This window comes from Coregonus lavaretus (genome assembly GCF_964263955.1).
Source record: "Coregonus lavaretus genome assembly, chromosome: 16".
Classification (NCBI taxonomy): Eukaryota; Metazoa; Chordata; class Actinopteri; order Salmoniformes; family Salmonidae; genus Coregonus; species Coregonus lavaretus.
In genome coordinates this window covers 35,861,514-35,884,013 of record NC_140003.1, presented here as the reverse complement: position 1 = coordinate 35,884,013, position 22,500 = coordinate 35,861,514, and the positions used below count along the sequence as shown (strand labels likewise).

The 22,500-nt window shown below is 43.0% G+C and overlaps 1 protein-coding gene across 1 annotated transcript in view; it reads right to left on the bottom strand.

Moving 5' to 3' along the window:
• Positions 1 to 22,500, bottom strand: part of LOC311143263 (follistatin-related protein 1-like) — a 46,376-nt gene that overhangs the window by 11,996 nt on the left and 11,880 nt on the right. Inside the window, exons 3-4 of the mRNA XM_084179080.1 lie at positions 1,958 to 2,059; positions 84 to 213 (exon numbers count right to left, since the gene is read on the bottom strand). Of these exons, the coding sequence (XP_084035206.1) occupies positions 84 to 213; positions 1,958 to 2,059 (232 nt within the window). The remainder of the gene's footprint in view (positions 1 to 83; positions 214 to 1,957; positions 2,060 to 22,500) is intronic.

Here is a 22,500-nt window from a genome sequence, read left to right as displayed (position 1 = left end):
GCATCAGATAGCAATAGAGGTCAGTAATGTGCTATACACACACAAAGTTAACAAGAAAGTATGTGTGTGTGTGTTTTCCCCACCCTGGCAGTGTCCATCGTGGGCCACCTGGATCTTGAGGCCAGTGAGACATGCGTCTCGGTGGAGCTCACAGTGGTTGCGGTATGTCTTACCGTTACTGCCACACACTAAACGCTTGTGGGGCTTACAGCTCTAGAGAGAGAGAGAAGGGTAGAGAGAGAGAGAGAGCGAGAGAGAGAGAGAGAGAGAGAGAGAGAGAGAGAGAGAGAGAGAGAGAGAGGGTGGGTGGGAGGGGAGAGGGAGAGGGAGAGATAAAGAGAGAGCGATAAAGTGAGAGGGTGGGAGAAGAGAGAAAGAGAGAGAGAAAGAGAGAGAGAGAAAGGGAGAAAGAGAGAGTGAGAGAGAGAGACAGAGAGAGAGAGAGAGAGAGAGAGAGAGAGAGAGAGAGAGAGAGAGAGAGAGAGAGAGAGAGAGAGAGAGAGAGAGAGAGAGAGAGAGAGAGAGAGAGAGGGTGGGTGGGTGGGTGGGTGGGAGGAGAGAGGGATAGATAAAGAGAGAGCAATAAAGTGAGAGGGTGGGAGAAGAAAGAAAGAGAAAGAGAGAGGGAGAGAAAGGGAGAAAGAGAGAGTGAGAGAGGGAGAAAGACAGAGGGGGAGAGAGAGAGAGGGAGAGACGGAGAGAGAGAGAAAGACAGAGGGAGAGAGAGAGATAGAGAGAGAGAGAGAGAGCGAGAGAGAGAGAGAGAGAGAGAGAGAGAGAGAGAGAGAGAGAGAGAGAGAGAGAGAGAGAGAGAGAGAGAGAGAGAGAAAGTTATAGCTATGTAAATATACACTTGACTTTGACACTCTTAAAGGATACAATGACACCCTATCCTTAATTATCTTAAAGCTGCAATATGTAACTTTTTGGGCGACCCGACCAAATTCACATAGAAATGAGAGTTGTGATCTGTCATTCTTATTGAAAGCAAGTCTAAGAAGCAGTAGATCTGTTCTATGTGCACTATTTCTATACTTCCCATTCTTAAGTGTCATTTTTGCGTCTTTTACTTTCGGTTTTGTACACCAGCTTCAAACAGCTGAAAATACAATAATTTTGGTTATGGAAAATATATTTCACAGCGGTTTAGATGGTACAATGATTCTCTACACAATACTTGCTTGTTTTATCACATAAACTGAAATTAGGTGAACTATTTGAATTTTAGCAACCAGGAAATGGAGGAGCAATATCTGCATAGTGCATCTTTAAAAGGTGACACTGACATTATCAGGCATTTCTAAATGACCCTGAATAGAAAGATCAGCCATTTCTTAATGACCCTGAAAAAAAATATCAGCCATTTCTTATGTAACTCTGTGTTATTGTTGTTTTTTATCGCACTGCTTTGCTTTATCTTGGCCAGGTTGCAGTTGTAAATGAGAACTTGTTCTCAACTGGCTTACCTGGTTAAAAAAAGGTGGGAAAAAAATAAATATATATATATATATATATATATATAAATGACCCTGAATAAAAAGATCAAGCCAAAATTGGCATACCTGGACAAACAACACTCTCACATGCTGATAAACTCTGTTATGCACGCACACACAGTCACACTCATGCATAGGCACACACACACACACACACACACACACACACACACACACACACACACACACACACACACGCACGCACAAGCTAACTAACAAGTATATTCATAGTACATTCCGTATGTTCTGTATTTCTCTTCAATATATCACATTCTGTTATTTTATACAACATTTAATTGAAATAGTATTTGTATTGACTTGTATTTTGTGCATTTACGTACTATTGCTCTAGTCTTGTATTTATTGTTAACGTTGCATGGTAAGGAAGCTTTCTAGTAAGCATTTCATAGAACCGTTTACACAGTATCCTGTGCATATGACCATGATTTGACGTGACTCACCTCTATACACAAGCAGCTGGGCTCTCCCTTCTCAGTGACGGCACACTCTCTTCCTGCGCCACAGAACACATTGGCACAAACCTTACTTTTAGTCTGCACCTCCTGAGGAAAGAGAAAACACACATTGTTAGTATTGAAAACATACACACACAGCTTTGGCATTTAAAACTCGCAGGTAAGGACACTGTCAGCGATAAGGACAGAACCTGGAGAAAATACTGTAATTACATGTCATAGACACAAGGTGGCAATGTTGCGCGATTCTCAGAGAGGCCGGAGTTTGGAATAGAATCAGTGGTTTCACACAGAAATTAGTAAAGACACTGTGCCAGGTGGGGTGAGATTCAGCATGCTCCTATAATACTCTCCATCATGATACTGTCAGTTTCACCGACAAAACCACATGAAAGAGACAATATCACTCACAACCCCTCAGAAACCACAACAATACAACCAGCAAACGCACACACACACAAATAAAAGCGCACATGTGAACACGAGCTCAAATCAAATCAAAGTTTATTGGTCGCGTACACAGATTTGCAGATGTTATCAAAGGTGCAGTGAAATACTTGTGTTTCTAGCTCCAACAGTGCAGTAATACCTAGCAGTACAAAACAATACACAAAAAAATCACAAAAACAAAAATAAAGAATATCAGAAAGAGCAATGTCAGAGTCCGGAACAAAAAATATATATATATACACTACCGGTCAAAAGTTTTAGAACACCTACTCATTCAAGGGTTTTTCTTTATTTTTACTATTTTCTACATTGTAGAATCATAGTGAAGACTTCAAAACTATGAAATAACACATATATAATCATGTAGTAACCGAAAGTGTTAAACAAATCAAAATGTATTTTATATTTGAGATTCTTCAAGTAGCCACCCTTTGCCTTGATGACAGCTTTGCACACTCTTGGCATTCTCTCAACCAGCTTCATGACGTAGTCACCTGGAATGCATTTCAATTAACAGGTGTGCCTATCTAAAAGTTAATTTGTGGAATTGATTTCCTTCTTAATGCGTTTGAGCCAATCAGTTGTGTTGTGACAAGGTAGGGGGGTTATACAGAAGATAGCCCTATTTGGTAAAATAACAAATCCATATTATGGCAAGAACAGCTCAAATAGAAATACTCATGTGAAGGTGAAATTACAGAGGAGGAACTTCTGGATGCAATTAAAGACTTTAAGTCCGGGAAAACTCCAGGGTTGGATGGCATACCAATCGAGGTATACCAAACCTTTTTTGATATACTAAGAGGACCGTTATTAGCATGTTTTAACCACTCCTATGTAAATGGTAGATTATCTGACACTCAAGAAGAAGGTCTGATCTCATTATTACTGAAACAGGATACAAGTGGAAAATATAAAGATCCAGTCCATTTACAAAATTGGAGGCCCCTTACACTTCAGTGTTGTGATGCAAAAATCCTAGCAAAATGTATAGCGCATAGAATTAAAAAGGTATTGTCGGATATTATTCATTCTAATCAGACAGGTTTTTTACATGGAAGATACATTGAAGATAATATAAGGCAAGTATTGGAAACAATAGAACACTATGGAAAATATGGGAAACCAGGCCTGCTATTCATAGCAGACTTCGAAAAGGCATTTGATAAAGTTCGACTGGAATTTATATATAAATGCCTGGAGCATTTCAATTTTGGAGAATCTCTTATAAAATGGGTCAAAATCATGTATAGTAACCCTAGGTGTAAAATAGTAAATAATGGCTATTTCTCAGAAAGTTTCAAACTGTCAAGAGGAGTGAAACAAGGTTGTCCACTATCGGCATATCTATTTATTGTGGCCATCGAGATGTTAGCTATTAAAATCAGATCCAATAATAATATCAGAGGATTAGAAATACAGGGCTTAAAAACAAAGGTGTCATTGTACGCAGATGATTCATGTTTTCTTTTAGATCCACAACTAGAATCCCTCCACAGCCTCATAGAGGATCTAGATACATTTTCTAACCTCTCTGGATTAAAACCAAATTATGACAAATGTACTATATTACGTATTGGATCACTAAAAAATAACATTTTTACATTACCATGTAGTTTACCAATAAAATGGTCTGATGGTGATGTGGATATACTCGGAATACATATCCCAAAGGAAATAAAAGATCTCACATCAATACATTTTAATAGAAAGTTAGCAAAAATAGATAAGATCTTACTACCATGGAAAGGAAAATACCTGTCAATTTGTGGAAAAATCACCCTGATTAACTCTTTAGTATTATCCCAGTTTACCTATTTGCTTATGGTCTTGCCTACGCCTAGCAAACAGTTTTTTAAATTATATGAGAAAAAAATATTCAATTTTATTTGGAACGGCAAGCCAGACAAAATTAAAAGAGCATATTTATATAATGAATATGAATTCGGAGGACAGAAATTATTAAATATTAAAGCATTAGACCTATCACTAAAATCTTCAGTCATCCAAAAGTTATACTTAAATCCGAACTGGTTCTCAAGCAAATTAGTAAGATTGTCTCACCCACTGTTCAAGAAAGGCCTTTTTCCCTTTATTCAGATTACAACCTCTCACTTTCAGTTATTTGAAAAGGAAATAATCTCCCAAATGTCACTATTTCTAAAACAAGCCATAGAAAGTTGGTTGCAATTTCAATTTAATCCTCCAGAAACGACAGAACAAATAATGCAACAAATATTGTGGTTAAATTCAAATATACTAATTGACAAAAAACCTTTATTTTTAGACAGAATGTTTAAAAAAGGTATAATCTTCGTAAATGATATCATCGGTAGGACTGGTGGAGTTATGTCGCACATGCAGCTAACAAAAACATATGGAAATGTCTGCTCTACCCAAAATTACAACCAAATAATTGCAGCCTTACCGCAAAAGTGGAAGAGGAAAGTTGAAGGGGGAGAAAGTAAGGAACTTGTCTGTCGGCCTTGCATTAAAGAACATAATTGGTTAAGGAAAACTGTGATAAATAAAAAAGTATATCAGTTTCACTTAAGGACCAAAGGATTGACAGCAGTCCCATATAGATTGCAAAATAGTTGGGAAGAGATCTTTGACGTACCGATCCCATGGCATAGTGTTTATGAACTGACACGCAAAACGACACCGGATTCAAAAATTAGAATCTTTCAATTTAAATTATTATATAAAATTCTTGCTACCAATAGAATGTTATTTATATGGGGGATACAATCTTCCCAGCTCTGCAGATTTTGCTGTGAAGAGATAGAATCATTAGATCATTTGTTTTGGTTCTGTCCATTTGTAGCTTGTTTTTGGACACAGGTCCAGGAATGGCTAAAGGATTGCAATATTTACCTGGAACTAACCTTGCAGATAGCATTACTGGGTGATCTGAAAAGTCATAGTCAATCAATCAATAATATAATAATACTTTTAGCAAAAATGTTTATTTTTAATTCACAATCTGTAGAAGCAATGAGAATAGAAAGGTTCAGAACTTTTGTAAAACATCACAGTACGGTTGAAATATATATGGCAAATAGAAATCCTATATGGATGGTGTTAAGAGATAGATGGGAGGTATTGAATAGAGTTGAAGGATGGGACTAATAACAAATAACAACAAATAATAACAAAGATAGCTAATAATGTAAGCATACTGTGTCCATAATAAGTATATAGGTTGTATGTTGGGAGCTTTTGGGAAAGAGCACAGTTAGAAAGATATGGCATTTAGAAGCAAATCGGATGGACATCATGAAAATGATCGGAGAGGTTGAGAGTAGAAGAAGTTCAGGAGCAAAAAAAAAAAAAAATATATATATTTTTATATATATATAGATATAGAATTATTGTAAAATTAACTCTGTCCATAAGGTGTAGATAGTAAGTATAGACCGGAAGTAGAGGCCTGGGCGTTGTTGTTCACTAATTTACTCCAAGTAGGGAAAGGATGGTGGGGTTGAAAAGTAATAAAGGGGAATATATATATAAAAAATTAAAAAAAACATGGGGGATTGGAAGTGATGCAGACAATTACATTGATAGAAGATACAATCTATCTGCAATATTAAGCTGATCCATCCCCCCGAAAAAAAAAAAAAAAAAAAAAGAACAGCTCAAATAAGCAAAGAGAAACGTCAGTCCATCATTACTTTAAGACATGAATGTCAGTCAACACAGAACATTTCAAGAACTTTGAAAGTTTCTTCAAGTGCAGTCGCAAAAACCATCAAGCGCTCTGATGAAACTGGCTCTCATGAGGACCGCCACAGGAATGGAAGACCCAGAGTTACCTCTGCTGCAGAGGATAAGTTAATTAGAGTTACCAGCCTCAGAAATTGCAGCCCAAATAAATGCTTCACAGAGTTCAAGTAACAGACACATCTCAACATCAACTGTTCAGAGGAGACTGCGTGAATCAGGCCTTCATGGTCGAATTGCTGCAAAGAAACCACTACTAAAGGACACCAATAAGAAGAAGAGACTTGCTTCGGCCAAGAAACATGAGCAATGGACATTAGACCGGTGGAAATGTGTCCTTTGGTCTTGAGTCCAAATTGGAGATATTTGATTCCAACCACCGTGTCTTTGTGAGACGCGTGTGTGGGTGAGTGGATGATCTCCGAAGGTGTATTTCTCACCGTAAAGCATGGAGGAGGAGGTGTTATGGTGTGGGGGTGCTTTGCTGGTGACACTGTCTGTGATTTATTTAGAATTCAAGGCACACGTAACCAGCATGTTTACCACAGCATTCTGCAGCAATACGCCATCCCATCTGGTTTGGGCTTAGTGGGACTATCATTTGTTTTCAACAGGACAATGACCCAACACACATCCAGGCTGTGTAAGGGCTATTTTACCACGAAGGAGAGTGATGGAGTGCTGCATCAGATGACCTGGCCTCCACAATCCCCCGACCTCGACCAAATTGAGATGGTTTGGGATGAGTTAGACCGCAGGTGAAGGAAAAGCAGCCAACAAGTGCTCAGCATATGTGGGAACACCTTCAAGACTGTTGGAAAAGCATTCCAGGTGAAGCTGGTTGAGAGAATGCCAAGAGTGTGCAAAGCTGTCATCAAGGCAAAGGGTGGCTATTTGAAGAATCTCAAAAATAAAATATATTTTGATTTGTTTAACACTTTTTTGGTTACTACATGATTCCATATGTCTTCACTATTATTCTAAAATGTAGAAAATAGTAACAACAAAGAAAAACCCTTGAATGAGTAGGTGTATCCAAAGTTTTGACTGGTAGTGTATATACTGTATATAATGTTATGTATATACAGTATGGACAGTATATGAATAGAAAAGGTGTGTACTGCAGTAGTTACAGTATATAGGATGAGCCATGACTAGAATACAGTATATACTGTACATATGAAGTGGGTGAAACAGTATGTAACATTATTAAAGTGATTAAGGTTCAGGGTAGGATCCTGAGGGAGGCCGGCTAGTGGTTACTATTTAACAGATGGAAGCTGTTTTTCAGTCTCTCGGTCCCAGCTTTGATGCATCTGTACTGTTTCCGCCTTCTAGATAGTAGCGGGGTGAACAGGCCGTGGCTCGGGTGGCTGAGGTCCTTGATGATCTTCTTGGCCTTCCTGTGACACCAGGGGCTGTAGATGTCCTGGAGGGCAGGCAGTGTGCTCCCGGGGATGCGTTGGGATGACCGCACCACCCTCTGGAGAGCCCTGCGGTTGTGGATGGTGCAGTTGCCATCCAGGCGGTGATACAGCCCGACAGGTGCATTTGTAGAAATTTGTGAGGGGCCAAGACAAATTTCTTCAGCCTCCAAATTTCTTCACCACATTGTCTGTGTGAAGGGACCATTTCAATTCGTCAGTGATGTGCACGCCGAGGAACTTGAAGCTTTTGACCCTCTTCACTGTGGTAGATGAAGGAACCAATCTATATTTTCAGACTGTCAGAGTATTTATCTGGTCAATATGGCAGTATATTATCTCTGTTGTTTGTAACAGTGTGTTATATGTGGACATGAGATTGTATTATAAATTGTATTTTAATGTTTAAGGACTCTTGGAAGATTAGTCCAAATGAGGAAAAATCAATCCACTGCGGCTCCGTCAATGTTGATGTGGGCGTGCTTTCTCTGCTTTCTCCTGTATTTCACGATCAGCTCCTTCGTTTGGTTGACGTTGAGGGAGAAGTTATTTTCCTGGCACCACTGCGTGGCCACGCAGTCATGGGTGAACAGGAAGTACAGGAGGGTGCTGAGCACGCACCCCTGTGGGGCCCCCCTGTTGAGGATTAGCGTGGCAGAGGTGTTGTTGCCTACCTTCACCACTTGGGGGCGGCCCCTCAGGAAGTCCAGGACCCAGTTGCACAGGGAGGGTTCAGACCCAGGGCCCTGAGCTTAGTGATGAGCTTGGAGGGCACTATGGTGTTGAAGGCTGAGCTGTAGTCAATGAACAGCATTCTTACATAGGTATTTATCTTGTCCAGGTGGGATAGGGCTTTGAGAGATTTAACACGATTAAATGACTTACATCGGCCACGGAGTACGAGAGCTGATGTCTGTCTTACTGGAGCGGCACAACATTCACCACAAACTCCCAGAAGACTCTGCGGCTCTCTCATTGCCATAACAAGGGGTAATTTCCCTTCTTATAGAGCACTGACAGGTTCTCTCTATCTCTACTTAAGTGAAGGTCTCGCACATTCACTCCTGTATGTGGCAGTCGTTAGTTACCATGCCAACCATGCTTAAGCTCACCTCAAGAGAGGACTCGCAGTGGTGTAAACAGGAAGTGGCTGGTATAAAACCTCAACCTCTGGGTGTAACATGACTTCTCATCAGTGGAAGAACCCGGCAAACATAATGTGGCGATAGGGGCAATTTTTGATGGCATGAGTGAAGGTGAGTGTGTGTGAATAGGAGGAAAATACTAACTGTACTGTGTAGAAAATATATGGCCTCATACAGAACACACACTTATGGTCTGAAAACCCTAAAGGATTTGATTTCATTTTATTGGTTTCATTCAATCTCTCCATACTTTTCAATTTTTCTGTTGCTCTTTCTTTCCTTTGTTTCTTTACTTCTCTGCCTCCTCTCCCCTGAAACAAGGGCAGTACACTTGCCAAGTACAGTTCAAATGAGCAACTGATAGTCTGGTTGGCATTCACCCATTCCTTTCAGGGCAGGTCACAGGAGCCTCCAGGGTGTACCCCCAGATTCCTTGACACACACACACGCACACACGCACGCACACACGCACACACGCACACACGCACACACGCACACACGCACACACGCACACACGCACGCACACACGCACACACGCACAAGTGAGGAGAGCGCAGAGGAGTGGAGGCAAGCAAGGGAAGGAGCAGGGAATGAGAATCACGCAGACCATGGGAAAAGGCCCAAAGGAAAACACAGCTCAGACTCCAGATGTGGATACACGCCGTTTTAAACACACACACACACACACACACAAACACACAAACACACACACAGAATGTGGGGGAACTCCCTGGAGGCTCCTGTGACCTGCCCTCTGTCCAATCAGCTTCAGGAATCTAATGCCAGGCTAACATGGAGGTCATTAGGGGGCTATACAGCCTATTGTACTGTACTAACTACTGACCCTTACCTGAGAGACAGAGAGAGAGAGCGAGAGAGGGAGAGAGAAACTAACACACAACCCTGCTTGGTGGAAAACCTAAAATGCACCCCACACACATACACACACTAACACACAACCCTACTTGGTGGAAAACTGAAAATGCACCCCATATACCTATGTAAGAATGCTGTTCATTGACTATAGCTCAACATTCAACACCATAGTACCCTCCAAGCTCATCATTAAGCTCAAGGCCCTGTGCAACTGGGTCCTGGACTTCCTGATGGGCTGCCCCCAGGTGGTGAAGGTAGGAAACAACATCTCCACTTCGCTGATCCTCAACACTGGGGCCCCACAAGGGTGTGTGCTCAGCCCCCTCCTGTACTCCCTGTTCACCCATGACTGCGTGGCCAAGCACGCCTCCAACTCAATCATCAAGTTTGCAGACGACACAACAGTTGTAGGCTTGATTACCAACAATGACGAGACCGCCTACTGGGAGGAGGTGAGGGCTCTGGGAGTGTGGTGCCAGGAAAATAACCTCTCACTCAACATCAACAAAACAAAGGAGATTATCGTGGACTTCAGGAAACAGCAAAGGGTGCACCCCCCTATCCATATCGACGGGACCGCAGTGGAGAAGATGGAAAGTTTCAAGTTCCTTGGCGTACACATCACCGGCAAACTGAAATGGTCCACCCATGCAGACAGTGTGGTGAAGAAGGCGCAACAGAGCCTCTTCAACCTCAGAAGGCTGAAGAAATTTGGCTTATCACCTAAAACCCTCACAAACTTTTACAGATGCACAATTGAGAGCATCCAGTCGGGTTGTATCACCGCCTGATACGGCAACTGCACCGCCCACAACCGCAGGGCTCTCCAGAGGGTGGTGCGGTCTGCCGAACTCATTAACGGGGGCAAACTATTACTGTATCTTAGTCCATGCCGCTCTGTCATTGCCTGTCCATATATATATATATATATATATATATATATATATATATATATATATATATATATATATATATATATATATATTCTTAAATCCCATTCCTTACTTATTTGTGTGTATTGGGTATATGTTGTGAAATTGTTAGATATTCTGCACTGTCGGAGCTAGAAGCACAAGCATTTCGCTACACCCGCTATAACATCTGCTAAACACGTGTATGTGACAAATACAATTTGATTTGATTTGATTTGACTTTAAAACAGTTAGAGTTTAATGGCTGTGATATGAGAAAACTCCAGATGGATCAGCAACATTGTAGTTACTCCACAATACCAACCTCATTTACAGAGTGAAAAGAAGGAAGCCTGTACAGAATAAAATATTATAAAACATCCATCCTGTTTGTAACAAGGCACTAAAGTAATACTGCAAAAAATGTGGCAAAGCAATTCACTTTTTGTCCTCAGTACAAAGTGTTATGTTTTGGAAAAATCCAATACAACACATTACTGAGTATCACTCTCCATATTTTCAAGCATAGTGGTATTTTGGGTATGCTTGTTATTGTTAAGGACTGGGGAGATTTTCAGGATAAAAATAAACTAAATGGAGCTAAGCTAAGCACAGGCAAAATCCTAGCGGAAAACCTGGTTCAGTCACCTTTCAGCAGGACAATTTCCTAAAACACAATGCCAAATATAAACTGGAGTTGCATACCAAGAACACAGTGCATGTTCCTGAGTGGCCTAGTTACAGTTTTGACTTAAATCTACTGAAAATCTATGGCAAGACCTGAAAATGGTTGTCTAGCAATGATCAACAACCAATACGACAGAGATTGAAGAATTTTGAAAATAATAATGGGCACATGTTGCACAATCCAGGTATGGAAAGCTCTTAGAGACTTACCCAGAAAGACTCACAGCTGTAATCGCTGCCAAAGGTGCTTCTACAAAGTATTGACTCAGGGGTGTGAATACTTATGTAAATTAGATCTTTCTGTATTTCATTTTCAATAAATGAGCAAAAAAATTTCAGACATGTTTTTACTTTGTCATTCTGGGGTATTGTGTGTAGATGGGTGAATTAAAACAAATATTTAATCAATTTTGAATTCAGGCTGTAACACAACAAAATGTGGAATAAGTCAAGGGGTATGAATACTTTCTGAAGGCACTGTAGGTAGGGGTAAAGTGAATAGGCAACAGGATAGATAATAAGCAGTAGCAGCAGCTTATGTGATGAGTCAAAAGAGTTGGGTCAATGCAGATAGATGGCAAAAGCTGTTCATGGTCCTATTGGTTCCAGACTTGGTGCATGGGTACCGCTTGCCGTGTGGTAGCAGAGAGAACAGTCTATGATTTGGGTGGCTGGAGTCTGTGACAATTTTTAGGGCCTTCCTCTGACACCGCCTGGTAGACAGGTCCTGGACGCAGGGAGCTCTGCCCCAGTGATGTACTGGGCCGTACGTACTACCCTCACCTTGCGGTCTGATGCCAAGCAGTTGCCATACCAAGCAGTGATGCAGCCAGTCAAGATGCTCTCAAAGGTGCAACTGTATAACCTTTTGAGGATCTGAGGGCCCATGCCAAATCTTTCAGCCTCCTGAGGGGGTAGAGGCATTGTTGTACCTTCTTCACGACTGTGTTGGTGTGTGTGGATCATGTTAATTCCTTAGTGATGTGGAAACCAAGGAACTTGAAGCTCTTGACCTGCTCCACTACAGCTCCGTCAATGTGGATGGGGGCGTGCTCGGCCCTCCGTTTCCTGTAGTCCACGATCAGCTCCTTTGTCTTGTTGATGTTGAGGGAAAGGTTGTCCTGGAACTACACTGCCAGGTCACTGACCTCCTCCTTATAGGCTGTCTCATCGTCGTCGGTGATCAGGCCCACCACCAGGGTCCTGAGCTTAGTGATGAGCTTGGAGGGCATTATGGTGTTAAATGCTGAGCTGTAGTCAATGAACAGCATTCTCACATACAGTTGTTCTTCTTATCCAGGTGGGAGAGGGCAGTGTGGAGTGCAATAGAGATTGCATCATCTGTGGATCTGTTGGGGCGGTATACGAATTGGAGTGGGTCCAGGGTGTCTGGGATGATAGTGATGACGTGAGCCATGACCAGCCTTTCAAAGCATTTCATGGCTACAGATGTGAGTTCTACGGGGTGATAGTCATTTAGACAGGTTACCTTGGCGTTCTTGGGCACAGGGACTATGGCGCTCCTGTAAGTCGCTCTGGATAAGAGCGTCTGCTAAATGACTAAAATGTAAATGTAAAATGTGGTCTGCTTGAAACATGTAGGTATTATAGACAGGGTCAGGGAGAGGTTGAAAATGTCAGTGAAGACACTTCCTAGTTGATCAGCGCATGCTCTGAGTACGCGTCCTGGTAATCCATCTGGCCCCGTGGCCTTGTGAATCTGTTTAAAGGTTTTACATTGGCTACGGAGGACGAAATCACACAGTCGTCCGGCACATTGCCTGTTTGATGGCTTGTCGGAGGTCGTAGCGAGATTTCTTATAAGCGTCCGGATTAGCTCCTTGAAAGTGGGCAGCTATAGCCTTTAGCTCAGTGTGGCTTCTGGTTGGGATATGTACACTACATGGACAAAAGTATGTGGACACCTGCTCATCGAACATCTCATTCCAAAATCATGGGAATTAATATGGAGTTGGTCCCCCCTTTGCTGCTATAACAGCCTGCACTATTCTGGGAAGGCTTTCCAATAGATGCAGTCGGCATCCAATTGATCTCAAAGGTGTTTGATGGGGTTGAGGGCAGGGCTCTGTGTAGGCCAGTTAAGTTCTTCCACACCGATCTCGACAAACCATTTAAAATCAAAATCAAATCAAATTTTATTGGCCACATGCGGCGAATACAACAGGTGTAGACATTACCGTGAAATGCTTACTTACAGCCCTTAACCAACAGTGCATTTTTTTTTTTATTAAAAAGGTAAAATAAAACAACAACAAAAAAGTGTTGAGAAAAAAAGAGCAGAAGTAAAATAAAATAACAGTAGGGAGGCTATATATACAGGGGGGTACCGGTGCAGAGTCAATGTGCGGGGGCACCGGCTAGTTGAGGTAGTTGAAGTAATATGTACGTGTGGGTAGAGTTAAAGTAACTATGCATAAATAATTAACAGAGTAGCAGCAGCGTAAAAAGATGGGGTGGGGGGTGGGGGTGGGGGGGCAGTGCACATAGTCCAGGTAGCCATGATTAGCTGTTCAGGAGTCTTATGGCTTGGGGGTAGAAGCTGTTGAGAAGTATTTTGGACCTAGACTTGGCACTCCGGTACCGCTTGCCATGCGGTAGCAGAGAGAACAGTCTATGACTAGGGTGGCTAGAGTCATTGAACATTTTGAGGGCCTTCCTCTGACACTGCCTGGTAAAGAGGTCCTGGATGGCAGGAAGCTTGGCCCCAGTGATGTACTGGGCCGTACGCACTACCCTCTGTAGTGCCTTGCGGTCGGAAGCCGAGCAGTTGCCATACAAGGCGGTGATGCAACCAGTCAGGATGCTCTCGATGGTGCAGCTGTAGAATCTTTTGAGGATCTGAGGACCCATGCCAAATCTTTTCAGTCTCCTGAGGGGGAATAGGCTTTGTCGTGCCCTCGTCACGGCTGTCTTGGTGTGTTTGGACCATGATAGTTCGTTGGGGATGTGGACACCAAGGAACTTGAAGCTCTCAACCTGTTCCACTACAGCCCCGTCGATGAGAATGGGGGTGTGCTCAGTCCCCTTTTTTTGCCCCTGTGTTGTGGATCAGTGTGGCAGATGTGTTGTTACCTACGCTTACCACCTGGGGGCGGCCCGTCAGGAAGTCCAGGATCCAGTTGCAGAGGGAGGTGTTTAGTCCCAGGATCCTTAGCTTAGTGATGAGCTTTGAGGGCACTATGGTGTTGAACGCTGAGCTGTAGTCAATGAATAGCATTCTCACGTAGGTGTTCCTCTTGTCCAGGTGGGAAAGGGCAGTGTGGAGTGCAATAGAGATTGCATCATCTGTGGATCTGTTGGGGCGGTATGCAAATTGGAGTGGGTCTAGGGTTTCTGGGATAATGGTGTTGATGTGAGCCATGACCAGCCTTTCAAAGCACTTCATGGCTACAGACGTCAGTGCTACGGGTCGGTAGTCATTTAGGCAGGTTATCTTAGTGTCCTTGGGCACGGGGACTATGGTGGTCTGCTTGAAACATGTTGGTATTACAGACTCAGTCAGGGACATGTTGAAATGTCAGTGAAGACACTTGCCAGTTTGTCAGCACGTGCTCGGAGTACACGTCCTGGTAATCCGTCTGGCCCTGCGGCCTTGTGAATGTTGACCTGCTTAAAAGTCTTACTCACATTGGCTACGGAGAGTGTGATCACATAGTCATCCGGAACAGCTGGTGCTCTCATGCATGCTTCAGTGTTGCTTGCCTCGAAGCTAGCATAGAAGTGGTTTAGCTCGTCTGGAAGTCTTGTGTGACTGGGCAGCTCGCGGCTATGCTTCCCTTTGTAGTCTGTAATAGTTCTCAAGCCCTGCCACATCCGACGAGGGTCAGAGCCGGTGTAGTACGATTCAATCTTAGTCCTGTATTGACTCTTTGTCTGTTTGATGGTTCGTCTGAGGACATAGCGGGATTTCTTATAAGCGTCCGGGTTAGAGTCCCGCTCCTTGAAAGCAGCAGCTCTACCCTTTAGCTCAGTGCAGATGTTGCCTGTAATCCATGGCTTCTGGTTGGGGTATGTACGTACGGTCACTGTGGGGACGACATCATCGATGCACTTATTGATGAAGCCAGTGACTGATGTGGTGTACTCCTCATTGCTATCTGAAGAATCCCAGAACATGTTCCAGTCTGTGCTAGCAAAACAGTCCTGAAGCTTAGCATCTGCGTCATCTGACCACTTTTTCATTAACCGAGTCACTGGTGCTTCCTGCTTTAGTTTTTGCTTATAAGCAGGAATCAGGAGGATAGAGTTATGGTCAGATTTGCCAAATGGAGGGTGAGGGAGAGCTTTGTATGCATCTCTGTGTGTGGAGTAAAGGTGGTCTAGAGATGTTCTTCCTCTGGTTGCACCTTTAACATGCTGGTAGAACGGATTTAAGTTTCCCTGCATTAAAGTCCCCGACCACTAGGAGAGCTGCCTCTGGATGAATGTTTTCCTGTTCACTTATGGCCTTATACAGCTCATTCCGTGCAATCTTAATGCCAGCATTGGTTTGTGGTGGTAAATAGACAGCTATGAAAAATATAGATGAAAACTCTCTTGGTAAATAGTGTGGTCTACAGCTTGTCATAAGATACTCTACCTCAGGCGAGCAAAACCTTGAGACTTCCTTAGTATTTGATTTTGTGCACCAGCTGTTGTTTACAAATATACACAGACCACCACCTCGTCTTACCTGAGTCAGCCGTTCTATCCTGCCGATGTAGCATATAGCCCGCTAGCTATATGTTGTCCGTGTTGTTGTTCAGCCACGACTCGGTGAAACATAAGATATTACAGTTTTTAATGTCCCGTTGGTAGGATAACTGTAATCTTAGGTCATCCAATTTATTCTCAAATGATTGAACATTGGCTAATAGGATTGATGGAAGAGGCAGTTTACTTGCTCGCCGTCGGATCCTTACAAGGCACCTCGACCTACGTCCACGATATCTCCGTATCTTTCTCATGCGAATGACAGGGATTTGGGCCTTGTCGGGTCGGGTGTCTGTAGGATATCCTTCACGTCCGACTTGTTGAAGAAAAAATCTTCGTCCAATACGAGGTGAGTAATCGCTGTCCTGATATCCAGAAGCTCTTTTTGGTTATAAGAGACGATGGCAGAAACATTATGTACAGAATATATTACAAATAACGCGGAAAAACACACATAATAGTACAATTGGTTAGAGGGCTGTAAAACGGCAGCCATCTTCTCCGGCGCCATTCTCATACCCTGTATGGACCTTGCTTTGTGCAAGGGGGCATTGTCATGCTGAAACAGGAAAGGGTCTTCCCCAAACCGAACCATGAAAAACAGCCTCAGACCATTATTCCTCCTCCACTAAACTTTACAGTTGGCACTATGCTTTAAGACAGGTAGCGTTCTCCTGGCCTCCGCGAAACCCAGATTCGTCCATCAGACTGCCAGATGGTTAAGTGTGATTCATTACTCCAGAGAACGTGTTTCCACTGCTCCAGAGTCCAATGGCGGAGAGCTTTACACCACTCCAGCCGACGCTTGGCATTGCGCATAGTGATCTTAGGCTTGTGTGCGGCTGCTCGGCCATGGAAACCCCTTCATGAAGCTCCAGACTAACAGTTCTTGTGCTGACGTTGCTTCCAGAGGCAGTTTGGAACTAGGTAGTGAGTGTTGCATCTGAGGACAGAAGATTTGTACGCACTACGCGCTTCAGCACTCGCCGGTCCCGTTCTGTGGGCTTGTGTGGCCTACCACTTTGCGACTGAGCCATTGTTGCTCCTAGATGTTTACACTTCCCAATAACAGCACTTACAGTTGACTGTGGCAGCTCTAGCAGGGCAGAAATTTGACGAACTGACTTGTTGGAAAGGTGGCATCCTATGACAGCGCCATGTTGAAAGTCACTGAGCTCTTCAGTAAGGTCCATTCTACTGCCAAATCATGTCTATGGAGATTGCATGGCTGTGTGCTCGATTTTATACACCTGTCAGCAACTGGTGTGGCTGAAATAGCCAAATCCATTAATTTGAAGGGGTGTCCACATACTTTTGTGAGTATGGGTGTCCACATACACTGTGAGGGCGACTTTGTCGATTAACTTACTAATGAAGCCGGTGACTGATGTGGTAAACTCCTCAATGTTATCGAATGAATCCCTGAACATATTCCAGTCTGTGCTAGTGAAACAGTCCTGTAGCTTAGCATCCGCTTCATCTGACCACTCCCTTATTGAGCGGAGAGCGAAATCACACAGTCGTCCGGAATGGTTCAGTGTTGCTTGCCTCAAAGCGAGCATAGAAGGCACTTCCTGTTTGAGTTTTTGCTTGTAAGCAGGAATCAGGATGATAGAGTTGTGGTCAGATCTTTCAAAGGGAAGGTGAAGGAGAGCCTTGTATGCGTTTCTGTGTGCTGAGTAAAGGTGATCGTGTTTTGTCGCCTCTAGTTGCACCGGTGACATGCAGGTAAATGTGAGGTAAAACTGATTTCAGTTTCCCTGCATTAAAATCACAGACCACGAGAAGCAGATGTGCATTTTCTTGTTTGCTTCTGGCCCTATACAGCTTGCTGAGTGCGGTCTTAGTGCCAGCATTGGTTTGTGGTGGTAAATAGACAGCTACGAAAAAATATAGATGAAAACTCTCTTGGTAAATAGTATGGTATAGTCTGCAGCTTATCATGAGGTGTTCTAACTCAGGCGAGCAAACACTCGAGGCTTCCTTAATATTAGAGATTGTGCACCAGCTGCTGTTAACAAAGAGACACACCCCTCCCCTCTCAGTCTTACCCGAGAATACCATCCGGTCTAGACGATGCATGGAGAAACCCATGACATCTATATTATCCATGTCCTTGTTCAGCCAAGACTCTGAGAAACATAGAATTTTACAGTTCTTCAGGTCCCGTTGATAGGATATCTTCATTTTATAATATAGGTTACTCAGCTAGGTGACGTTTGCTAGCAAGCTGGCTAGCTAAACAAAATAATTAAACGTGCTTGCTGTAGCAGAATGCAGATGTTTAGCTGAACCATAGCTAGATAGGAGCTCCTATAGGCTTACACTAGCTACCATATTGAAGTGACCTTAGAACAAACCATGATTCATTTTAGTAATATGATGGAAGTCATTCTATGAGGTAAAAAAGAAAATTGCGACTGAAAACATTGATAATTCACTGTGGAGTTGCTTCTTGCCTGGACCTTGGTGAGTCAGTGCAGTCAAGCAAAAAAAAATAAAAAAAACTTGAAATTTTAAGCGACAATTTCAGAATGTAACAAGCTGTTACTACAATTTCTAGTAAAAACTCAATTAAAACAAGTCCAAAAAATAAGGAAAATGTCTGTACATTTCAGATGTTTCAAAAGACATTGCTATGCTATTACAATTTTTACTGTAAGATTGTTGGCTCACCGAGACAATTGTGTTTACACTGCCCTACTTAGAGGGGGGCAACTGTCGGGTGAGTGTCGTGCGCTACGTCCGGAGGTAGCGCTAGAGATGTGACAAGTTTGCAAGTTTAAATTGCAGTATTGTGGTGATGTGATTCAGGCGCAGGAGGGTAAATCACAGAATAACAGGTTTATTCCGTTGACACAGCAATGCGTCAAACACTCCAGTGTGGAAATATACAGCGCACTGGAAACAACAAGGCACACGGGTGAATATCCCGGCGATACAAAATTAAAGAGCTCCACGAGCTAAACTAACCTCCACAATAAACAATCACACACAAAGACAAGGGGGCAGAGGGAACACTTTTACAGGTACTGATTAGGGGATATGAACCAGGTGTGTGTAATAAACAAGACAAAACAAATGGAATGATGAGATGAGGAGCGACAGTGGCTAGAAGGCCGGTGACGATGAACGCCAAAGCCTGCCTGAACAAGGAGAGGAGGCAGCTTCGGAGGAAGTCGTGACAAGTATATGTGTGGCCGAGGCTATTTTTGCGAAAAGTCTAGTTCTGAGGAACTACAATCTCGCTAACCCCTTCCTCTATCACTCCCCTCTCTCTTTCTCTCTCACTATCACTTTCCTTCTCTCTCTCTCTTTACAGGTGGTAGAGGTGTATTCTGGGAAAATAACAGGTGTTCCAAGAAAGTGACAGACATCACAGCTTTACAAAAAAATTCTCTGTCACGCTCATTTATACCTCCTTTTGCTATTTCTTTCTCTCTCACTTCTTATTTCTCTGTCCTCACCAACTTGCTTTCTGACTCTCTCCTTCTCCTCCTTGTTTAAATGTAGGGCTGGGTGAGATGTCCTTGTGAATTGAGGCCAGCCATGCAATGCTGCCTGGAGGAGAGAGAGACAAGGGAAGAGATGGAATTTGGAGGAAGAGAATCACTGAGTGATAGAGAAAGAAGAGAAGGAGAGAGGAGAATGAGGGAAGTAGAGTAGTGAGAGTCAGAGATAGCAAGAAAAGGGGGGATGGAAGAAGGAGAAGACAGAGACGGAGAGAGGGAATTGAGCTGCAGAAAAAGTGTCAGAGACTGGAGAAATAGGGGGGATGGGTGGAGGGAGGGAGGGAGGTCTGAACTCAATTTTACTCCTGCCGCAGGTTTATTGACCCCATGCTGAAGCAGATTGGAGTTAAAAGGCGCTCTGTTCTTTCCTGCCTTTCTCTGAAAATCCCTCTTTCATTTTCCACTGCTGATAAGAGTCCCCTTCACATCCTTAGCACCAGGCTAAATCTGTCAAAGGAGAACTCATTACACACACACAAACACACACACATACACAGAATGAGAGAGAGAGAGAGCAAGAGAGAGAGAGAGAGAGATCATTAGAGCAGGAAGTATGGTATAATTGAGATATGGAATGGGAGGTGACGTTATAGAAATCAGTCAGTGTAGACACACCCACCCTTACAAAGTAGGGGTTTCATTTCATAAAGTGAGATTACTGTGCGACTGGGTTACTGTCTCTTTGTGTATATGTGTGTGTCTGTGTGTGTGTGTGTATGCGTGTGAATGTGTGTGTGAATGATCACTGCTGTAGCCCAGAGAAAGTTTTTGAGCTCCTGAGTGGCGCAGTGGTCTAAGGCACTGCATCGCAGTGCTAACTGTGCCACTAGAGATCCTAGTTCGAATCCAGGCTCTGTCGCAGCTGGCCGCGACTGGGCGGCGCACAATTGGCCCAGCATCGTCCAGGGTAGGGAATGGCCGGCAGGGATGTAGCTCAGTTGATAGAGCATGGCGTTTGCAACGCCAGGGTTGTGGGTTCGATTCCCATGGGGGGCCAGTATAAAAAAATATATATATGTAATCACTAACTGTAAGTCGCTCTGGATAAGAGTGTCTGCTAAATGACTAAAATGTAAAAATGTAAATGTAAATGAATGCGTTCGTGTGTGTGAGTGTATGTCTGTGTGTGATGATCCAATAGTCAGCAGCTGGATCGATGCTTCCTGCTGAGGGGTCACTTTACAACCACCATTAGTCCCTTCCCAGAGTGCACCACTGTGCTCATTAGCATATAGAACATTGATTTAGAGATAGTAAACAAACATGCTGCCATAGCAATGCGATGCCTTGACTGATAATGCCCCACTGGCACACAAGGTAGCCAATTAAAGGCAAGGAGAAAATCCATCCCTTACTCCTATCTGCTCTCTTTCTTTTCACCTGCAGCAGAATCTGTAGCTACCTTTCTCACCGCAGTATTGCTAACAGCAACCACAGTGAAAGGTCAGTGAGATTAGTGTTCATCCTTGCTACTTTGAATTAACAAACCAATGTCAATACACATACACCCCTCTATAGAAGTGTGTAAGGGGAGTTTTAAACTAATGGCTCACAGACGCTCTGCATCTCACCATTGATGACATCATGCCTATACTCCCCTCCCAATCAAACACTCAGAGAGAAGACTGTCCCTCATAGCTCTCACACACGTTTCTTATTAAGCTCCAACAGTGGAGGGAGGAAAGGAGGGGAGGGAGAATATTGGTCAATATACATATATTGACCAATCGAAGCTCACTATAGTTTCCAGCCCCTACTGGATTGGCTGTTGATACCTAGCACTACCTAGCCTGCTTGCTAGCACCAACATGAGGGCAAAGCTAGCATGGCTATCTATATAGTGGATCACTGCTGTAGCCCAGAGAAAGTTTTAGAGTAATTTGGTAGAGTTCAAATTTTTGTTGCCAGCTCCTCCGTTTCTAAATTCCTACTTTTAAATCTTCACCGAAACGGGTCTGTATCCTACTGCATATGTATCCTCACACTTTTGAGACTAAGTGCAATCTGAGCTTTCAAGATACAGTATCTCTACTCTCCTGAGTTAAGTTTAAAGGAGTTATGGGAGTTAGGGAGGGAGTCCCTGCTGAGCAAGCAGTAGTGGACTGAAATGACCTGCTGTGCATTAGACACCACACTATAAAGTCTACAGACTACAACATAACATTGTTTACTCATCTTCCTCTGAGTTGAAATGCCTGGATCATATTCCATGCATTTCTATTGGAGTGAGATTGAGATAGGAGTGAACATAGCTCTAAGACTGGAGGAAGTGCCAGGGTGATATGCGGAAGAGTTACAGAGAAATATAATATCCGTATATACAAACGCTCTGGGGGTATGTGTTCTGGTGTTTGTGTCTGGTTCTCTGGCCAAACGAAGCTAGAGAAAAGGCCATCTTGTATTGATCTGTTTTTGTCTTGCATACTACTTACTAAAACGACTTAATGTGTGCTAATAGTGCTACATACTATTTCAAATGTACTGTTTAGTAAAAACATATGCAATAAGCAAAAATATATATATCAACATAATACTTCTCCATACTGAGAAGGCGTTATCTAATCTAGATGTTCCCTGCCATTGCTGTTCAGCTGTTGTCAAACACAGGTGGGTGCGAAAAGACGATTGTTTTCCTCAATAGTGTGCAGTGAATTCTACTAGATGAAAAGCCGAAATGAGTATGACATCCTGGCATTTAAAGGATACATAATCTTCAAAATTCCACGTACTATAAAACGTTAATATTTATCATACCCCAAAAGCCTACTATTTTCATAAAACACATTTTGTATCCTACAAGCCCTTGAGATTCAAGAACATGTCGAAATGCAACAGACTAACAGACAAAGAGAGATGGAGAGAGAGAGACAGAAAGAAAGACAGAAAGAAAGATGTTAGTCAGGAAGTTAGCTTATAGGCACATCTGCTGGCAGATAAAACGTCACCGAGCAAATAAAGTCCCTAAAACAGAGTGCCACCACCACCCTTTCTACTCCTGTGGGCACACGGCACAGTCTCACAGGCAGTACAATGACACCCCTGTCCCCCCACTTCTATTGTTTAATCTAAGGAGGAGGCTTCTCT